Source organism: Echinops telfairi, unplaced genomic scaffold (genome assembly GCF_000313985.2).
Source record: "Echinops telfairi isolate 266 unplaced genomic scaffold, ASM31398v2 ScPeMD7_6;HRSCAF=24_0, whole genome shotgun sequence".
NCBI classification, from domain to species: Eukaryota; Metazoa; Chordata; class Mammalia; order Afrosoricida; family Tenrecidae; genus Echinops; species Echinops telfairi.
Genome location: NW_022103902.1, coordinates 17,036,961 through 17,045,567, shown reverse-complemented (window position 1 = coordinate 17,045,567; position 8,607 = coordinate 17,036,961). Strand labels below are relative to the sequence as shown.

The 8,607-nt window shown below is 39.9% G+C and overlaps 1 protein-coding gene across 2 annotated transcripts in view; it reads left to right on the top strand.

Moving 5' to 3' along the window:
* Positions 1–8,607, top strand: part of LOC101652203 (limbic system associated membrane protein) — a 757,030-nt gene that overhangs the window by 717,180 nt on the left and 31,243 nt on the right. Inside the window, exon 7 of one of the 2 annotated variants that reach the window (XM_045286168.1) lies at positions 5,210–5,245. The exons of the other annotated variant lie outside the window; for it this stretch is intronic. Coding sequence (XP_045142103.1) covers positions 5,210–5,245 — 36 coding nt within the window. The remainder of the gene's footprint in view (positions 1–5,209; positions 5,246–8,607) is intronic. 2 annotated transcript variants of the gene reach the window in all.

Here is an 8,607-nt window from a genome sequence, read left to right as displayed (position 1 = left end):
TTTTATTGGGGGCTCATACAACTCATCACAATCCATACATACATCAATTGTGTAAAGCACATTTGTACATTCATTACCCTCATCATTCCCAAAACATTTGCTCTCCACTTAAGCCCCTGACATCAGCTCCTCATTTCCCCCCTCCCTCCCCACTCCCTCATGAACCCTTGATGATTTATCAATTATTATTTTGTCATATCTTACACTGTCTGATGTCTCCCTTCACCCACTTTTCTATTGTCCATCCCCTAGGGAGGAGGATATATGTAGATCCCTGTAATCAATTCCCCCTTTCTATCCCACCCTCCCCCTTCCCTCCCGGTATCACCACTCTCACCACTGGTCCTGAAGGGGTCATCCATCCTGGATTCCCTGAGTTTCCAGTCCCTATCTGTACCAGTGCATTCTGACAATTCTTAAAGCCTTTTAGTGACCAATGTTTTCAATTCAGCCTGGATTTCTTCCTTCTTTGTCACCAGGTTTTTATCATATGCTACCCCCTGAAATGATTGCACATCAACCAATTCTTTTTTAGTACAAGAGCCTCTTTCGAGGCTTCCTGCATCATTCAAGGGGGTTTTTTGCCATAAAACCAACAAACCAAACTCATTTCCACCAAGTTAACATTCACTCAGAGGAACCCTAGAGGGCCAAGTAGAACATGTCCTTTGGCTTTCCGCAGCTGTCAGTCTTCACAGGAGCAGAACGCTTCATCTTTATCCTGCAGAGTGGTGGGTGGGCTGGAACTGCAGACCATTGGGTTAGCAGCCCAACAGCTGATCCCCAACACCGCCGTTGTCTTTAGTTCTTTCACTGTGAGAAATACCACGTAAGTTCTGCCCGGATGTTTTCCAATCCCAAGGCTTTACCCACTCCAGGATAGGACTTTAGTTGGTCTTCTCGAGCCTTCCTTTGAACTCTTCTGGGCAGCTCGGTTCCTGCCCCGTTGTTTCCTCTTGCTTGAGCTGTTCTACGTTCAAGAGTAAGTTTCAGATTCTCTTTTGATAGTGATTTTGGTCTTTTCAATGACTTGTTAGATTCTTCACCGATGCTGTTTTCTATGTCCTCCCATAACTCATCATTGGTCATTAGCATTCAATGTATCAAATCAATTCTTGAGTTAGGATCTAAATCCATGTAGATAGACTCCAAGATAGCAATGTGGCTGTACGTACCTTTTAAAGTTTTCTTCAGTTTAAACTTGAACTTGCATTTGAACAATGGATGGTTTTTCAAGAGATGGCCCCTGGCCTTGTTCTAACTAATGATGTTGAGCTTCTCTATTATTTCTTGCCACAAATAATTGTGTATCCCATCCACCAAGGTCCACATTTGTAGTCACTACTTGCATTGTTGAAAAAAGGTATTTGCAATGAATTAAGTTCTTGGTCTTGCAAAATTCTATCTTGGAATCTGTAGCATCATTTGGATTGGGCCCTTATATTTTTATTGCACAAAGCAGTTACATAACCAATTCAACTAAGCAAGGCTAAGCTGGGATTTAAATCCAGGCAATATTTGTTCAAACTCCATGCTCTACAATTTGGAAATATTTAGATGATATATTAATTTAGACTTTAATTAATTATCTAGATATTTGTATGTGAGGCAGAAATACCAGGAAACATATCATGTATAGGTAGAGGTGAGGACAAATGGAATTTCTTTCACCATTTTTTGTTTGTTTTCATTTAATGAGACTGGTTTAATATTACCATGTGCCTTCCTGTCAGGGTGAATGCTTCCTGTTTGCATTACTATTACTCCCCACTAGCCTAGAGTCCACTAGATGACTTCATAGACCCCCCAAGACATCTTTGGCATATTGAGTTTCTGACCAATATTCTAATCTAATGTCCATTATTTGTCTATAGGAATAAAATATGCTTACACATAAAGTAAGGGCTAAACTACTGATCTTTTATTTCATAGACACCTGAAGATCAATAAGGGGTTTTGAATAAAAAAAATGCAAAGGTATCTACACTGGGCTATACTACATCAGTGTCTAAGAAGGCTTTAACGTTTTTTACTTTAAAAGTTCATTAACTTGCAAACCTATCATTGACGAAACTTCAATACTACTTAAGCAACTAGCACTAGAGAGAGTCCTCATAAGGAGAGTGGCCCCCTCTTCATTAGAAATAATTTCAATTTATCATCTTAGTAACCCAGTGTTTAAACATATGCTATTTGATGATTCCAGTTAAGACTCAGCAAATCCTCTTCATCAGCTTCTTTTGGACTCTACACACTGAAAAGTTCAACCTCTTATTTGAGCACTACTCACACATAGTTTGAAAATCTAAATGCAAAGTGCTCATAAGGGCATGCTTTAAAAAAAATAAGGAAATAAGTGGGCAATGGGACTGATTTTAGTTTCAAGAACAGATATTGCATATGCAATCCTCTTTGGAAAAGAAAAAAAATCATAGCTGAGTTAGTAAATTGCACACACACATACACAATTCTCTCAACCCAGGCTTTTCTCTTCTAGGTGATCTTAATGCAAAGGGTTTTTTATGTGAAGAATTTAGCTATTTCTCTCAGATGGTGACCCAGAAACATTAGTCAATACCTTTCCACACCTCCCTTCCTATTTAGCCGATTAGTAACCAAAGCTCAGAATTAAAGGGTTTTCTTGGACCCACACCATAAAATACTAGAATTAAACTTAGCTCTCTGAGTTAGGCTGGGTTCTCTAGAGAAGCAAAAGCAGTGGGAGACTAGATCGGTAGATAGATTGGAGGATGGAGGTAGGGAGGGAGGGAGGGATGGATCGATCGATCGATCGATAAAATACAGTGTAATATATATATCCAGAAGATGGCTCCTTCAATTGTAGAACCAGGTCAGTCCAGTCCAAGTCAATGGATCAGATGCTAAGCTGGAGCTTTCTCTTGACTCAGTGATTAAGGAAGCTGACAAAGGAAGCAGACAAACGAGGAAGCAGGAAAACCACACACACACAGGTGGATGCAGAGAAAAATGAATTGAAAGTCAGCGCGCCAGATGGCAGGCTGCTGATGACTAAGGGTTGACAGGCTACATGGGTATCCATTGGTTTGAAACTTTAAACCCAGAGGTTGACAAACCAGATGCGAGATCAGCACACCAGCAAAACTCTCCCCATCGTCTTTCTATGTAACAAACAGACCATGTCCCCAAGGAAACTTTCGTCAGGGCTGTGGCCTGGGTCAGGGGTTGCCCTCTACGCCACTCCTTGTGCAAGTACTTTGGCTGCTCACAACAGGTCCCATCATGGAGCTGATTATATTATGTTAGGCCACATCATAGAAGATTACTAGGTCATAACAGTGAGGATCCAGCTCAGCAAAGTTGATACAAACACATCACAGCCCATTCATCCTAAAATCTCCCGATCAGCTGTTGGACGTGAGACCAAAATGCCTGACCTTTCCTTTGTTGGAATATCAAAAGTTGGAAAATTTATTTTTTCAAAAGGGCCACTACTATACTTTATGTTTTTACAGGACCTTATAAACTCTAACATATGACTATAAAATAATAGCAGAATGATAGTGGAAGTCTACGGGTGAAAACTCCACCAGTGACGTAGCTAAGGGATGATACATCAGTAAGATGGAATTAAGAGAATGAGAATTACTAATGGGGCATGATGCAGCTAAGAGGATGATCACGGGGTGGAGGAAAGACGATAATAACAGTTGAGAAGCCATGAAAGGAGGGCAGATGGAATGTTTCAGCAATCGAAATGGTCTCTTCTAAAGAAGGGCAGAGTGCATTTACCCAGCTGTGAACGGTATGATGAGAAAATATTAAGCTGAGTCATTTAAACAGTGTGACTAATAATAGTCATCATAAAAGATAAAATACAATAGGCCGAGTTAATATGGGACAGTGGTCTCCAACTGCTACATCAATGCTGAAAGCAGTTTGGCTATTTATTTTCAAAGCTGGAAATTAAATACCAAATAACCAGTGGAGATTTAAACAGTTTTTCTACTTGACACTTCAATAACTAAGACAATTGTGCACTGGGCCATTATTGACCTGCTCCATCTTAATGTACTTAAGAGATTTTTTTTTCCCACTTAAGCTGCTACTACATTCAGCCAAGCTACAGTAAAGTTCATTCTGCCAAGTAGCCTGAGCTTTCTCAGCATCCAGATGTATTGAGTATTCGATGTCCAGGAAAATCTGTTCTTTCTAAGATGATGGGACAAGATGGTAGGGGATCAGATTTGAGTATGTAGATGGTAGAGGATCAGATTTGCGTATGTACGTAAACATTTGTCTTTATGTTTTTTATTTTTGCTGACTTTCACTTTAAATGGGGATTTATTCAGCCAAACTGTGAAGAGGAATGTAGAAAGTGTGTGCTACCTATGCTGCCGTAGTCGGCTTGGGGGTCATACGAAAAGAGCATCCCTAATGTTCCTTCCTACTTCTCTGAAAGAGTCTTGGTGGAGGGTTTACCGTGACATCTGGTGGTTGAGGCGATTGATGTAAGGTACTTTAAAGTCTGAACTCTGTTAGCGCACTCAGTTTATGAGCAGTAAGTGTAAAGCTCTGAGAGTTTTAAGACCTTTGACCCCAGAATGCAAAATAAAGTACATCCTCAACGGACTGTATTACCAAGCAAAGTTGATTGGTTGATCAAATTAAAACAAGAGGAGGGGATTAAAAAGGTGACTAAGAAAATTATGTGATCCCAAGAAATGTATTACGTTGGTATCAACCTTACACTATTATCAATATTATGGAGGTACAATCCAGAGAGAGTAGAGTTGAATTATTATATCCAAAGTTAATGTTCCAGATGCTTGGCCAAAGCTGGTATGAGCTATAAGATTTATGGGAGAACGGAGAAGAAATCCAAAGTTAATTACCCGAATTTTATCTCTATCAAATACACAGATCTCTAAAAGACCTATTGTGTGGATGGTGGGAGTTTCCAGGGGGAAGAAGGATCCTGATTGTAGTGTTGCTACATTCTGATGCTCTCTGCCACCTAAAGAGGTTTTGTTTAAAGTCTCTGTGTTTCCATTTTCACTAATAGCTTTCTTTGATGCTTCAGTGTCAACAGCAAAGAGAGAAGAACACTTTATTGGAGATGTAATCCTTAGGTGTGGAATCCCATCCCTTTTATCATCGTTTGAGAGACTAAACATAAACATATATATCAATAAATGCTCCATGATGCTTATTATTTTTTCCCCTTTAGAGCGTGTTTTACCCACAATCCCTCACCCCATTCAAGGTCAGTATGGTTTTTATCACTGTAACTCGTTAGCTGGGTCATTCTCCATCATCTACAATGTGCAACAGTCACAAAGGGGGAAACGCATCCACAGAACTCACGTACAATGGAAAGCATTCTTCCTTCACACCTCCAATGGAAAATCAATCAGCTGCTTCCAAACAAGTTGAAAGACATGTAAGAGATCTGTCACCTAACCTCACTTCAAGTCGATCCATAGCTAGAAAGACATGGCTACACTCAGGAATCCATTTTTTCTTCAGTCAGTATTTATTTCAAATAACCACCATCACATTCTTAGAACATAGGCGGTACGTTTGAAACTGCTCCCGCCCCCACACACATACAAATTCTCTGACTGACCACTGTCACTCACATCTGGAGGTGTAGACAGTCTGAATCTACTGCTGTGATGCGTAAAAATGAATGCATATATTGCCAAAGGTTCATTCAACTAGATTACAGCAAAGACATTGTTTTTTTCTTATAACATTATCTGACTTGGGGACTTTTACACAGAAAAATAAGTATCTCAGAAAGCACAGATTAAAAAAAAAAAAAAAAAGCAGACATTCTGAATTCCTTTTCAGAAAGCTCTACAGACGCAAATGAAATTTTGCCTCCGACATCACATTGAGATGCAAGTTGCAGCCACAACCTTCTAGCTTACGGCTATTTAAAGGCAAATTGGCAAATAAAATTAAAACAATGTGAAAGAAATCTGAAATGAAACCAACCTACCATTGAAATTAAATTCCAGAAAAGCGATTTGCAAATAACACCCAAAGACCCGAGAAAAAATGGAAATGAGGCCATGCGGGACGGAGTGTGGGAAAAATAAATCCAATTAAACAAGATTATCACGCACAATATAAAAGAAATGTGCTCAGAATTAAAGGCAGAAAGATGCCATTTTCTAAGTGTGAAGAGGGATCATCTTTCATTAACACTTGTTCAAACTAAAACTTAGACCAAAATTAGGGTTCGATAATCAAAGTGTCAATAATGATATGCTTTGCCTATGTCCTTATTCACATATGTAAACTTGTTTTAATTATATTTTAAATGAGGACCAACTACATAGTTTATTAAAATATTTATTCTTAAATTTCAAGGAGAATCCAAATTAGTTTTAATATAAATCCTTCTATAGTAGAACCATTAGATTGAAAAAAGCACGCACACACCTTTCCTAATGTATTAATAAAATCTGTTTCCTACTCCAGGCACTAAAAATAAGGACTGCTAAAATGTGCCTGATTTTTTAGACTTGACACAAAGCTTTGTGTTCCTGGAAACTATCCTATTTTAAATTCCTGACACGCCACAATTATTTTAAGACATGCATTTTCTACTCTTGCCGGAGAGATTGATGCCATTTTATCATGTTACCAGCTTGCAAATATCTTGATGTGACAAACACACACACACGTTTGTCCCAGTGGATGACACTTTCAAATAGGCCATGTTCCATCCAAGATGAGCTTTCTACAGTGTCGCTTTGCCATCAGGTATCCTTTGTGTGAGCCGTCCTGCAGCCACAAACTCAAATATCTATCATGCATGTGGATAACTGTTCATTCATCACTGAACAAAGTGCAGCAGACCCTGTGCACAAAGGACCGCAGTCAGATATTGAAAAGCAGTCTGGTTGAAACACATGGGCTGTGTTGAGCTTTTTATTTTCCCCCAAATTGAATTTTGATTGGAGAATGACCCAAGTTTGGTTTTTACATTGTAGGTAGAATGTAGTTAGTTTCATTAGATGCAGTAGTTTTTAGAGAATATAGTTTTCCTTCCTACTAATACTCTGGGCCTTTGCTGGTGGAAATGGAGTCTTGGGGTAGCTGGTGTGAGAGGCGGGTAGGAGAAGACAGTTCCCGTGACAAGTTCTGTGTTCTTCACAAGAACGTTAACTACCTGCAGATCGATTCTCTGTTCTCCTCCGGTTGACCATCGAGAGGCCACCCGTGGAAAACACCATTTCTCATGAAAAGAAACACTAACAGTAGGCTTCCTAACCTTTCTGAGAGTGCCAATTAAGAACCCAAGTACCTATGAAAATTGTCCATCATTGTGTAATAATTATTGCACAAGTCTTCTCCAGGGGACTCAATATCCTATATTTTCATAATCCACATGGAAGCCTAAATGTGAATGCCAAAGGAGACTATGTGTTTGAGCAGTTGGCTCGATCTCTGGCGGTCCAGGGAGTTATGCACTGGGCTTCCAACCACATGGTTGGTGGTTCAAATCCAGCATCCACTCTTCAGGCGCGAGAAAAGGCCTTCTGCTCTCAGAAGCCTAAAGGAGCAATTCTATCCTGTCTTGACTGAGCCATTATGAGTTCAATTCAACTCGATGACAGTGAATGAACAATTGGCGCATGGCCTGAAGATATGAAACAATTCATTTAAGGTATACTGAAAGTGTGATAACGTCATAAAGATCATCTTTCACCCTTTCCCCGTGACAAAAGAGAATGATCTCTGCTACTTTCCAAACTAACATGAGTATAGGTTTCAAAACTGCTGCTTCCTTGTGACTGCTTGTCAGTGGAGGATCGTGCCAACTGTATGCTCTGCATGGCGCATCAGACTGGGGAGAAACGACAGAGGTGAAGCAGGAACACAGCCCTACACCCCTTCAAGCTGTAATTAAACAACAACAAGCCTCAATAAATGAAAGCATATTTCCCTCGGGTTTTCTTCATCATATTGCTTGCTTTTCTGCAGCGATAATAAGAATAATAAAATAATACCCGAAGTGTGGAGCACTGGGGTATTGGTGTAGCAATCATACATGTTAAAATACCCCTCCTCAGTGCCGAAAACAGAACCCCTACACAAAAAAAGTATACTTCCCTGCTCCTTAATTCAAAAAGATCTATATAAATAAATCAAACAGTGTTCCATCCTTGATCTGTTTCTGATAGGTGTTTTTCTCCATTAATTTTAATTTGGGTTTATTTATTCTGAAATGAGTCCTGAATTGCATATATTTGCATAACTACCCCTGACTACCTTGCTGCAGAAAATCCACTGAATTGTAAAATGAGAAGAGAGGAGGCTCTGAATGTCAAAGGGAGCGCATCTCACTTCGCCAGTTCACATCATCTCCCCGCCAGAGCAAGGAGAGCCCCGCTGCTCCCATGGCCCAGCACTGCCAGGTACAGAGCCCGGAAGGAAGGAAGGAAGGAAAGATGGAAGGAAGGGACAAGACCAGTCTCAGGAAGTTAAAGCGAAGAGGAGGAAGAGGACAAGAACAAGTCTCCACTGTTTTGTGTGGTGGTTTAATTTGTACTTTTTTGGTGACCGAAGTGAAGCATTCCCTTGAGGAATGGGCTCTTTGGGCTCCTTCCT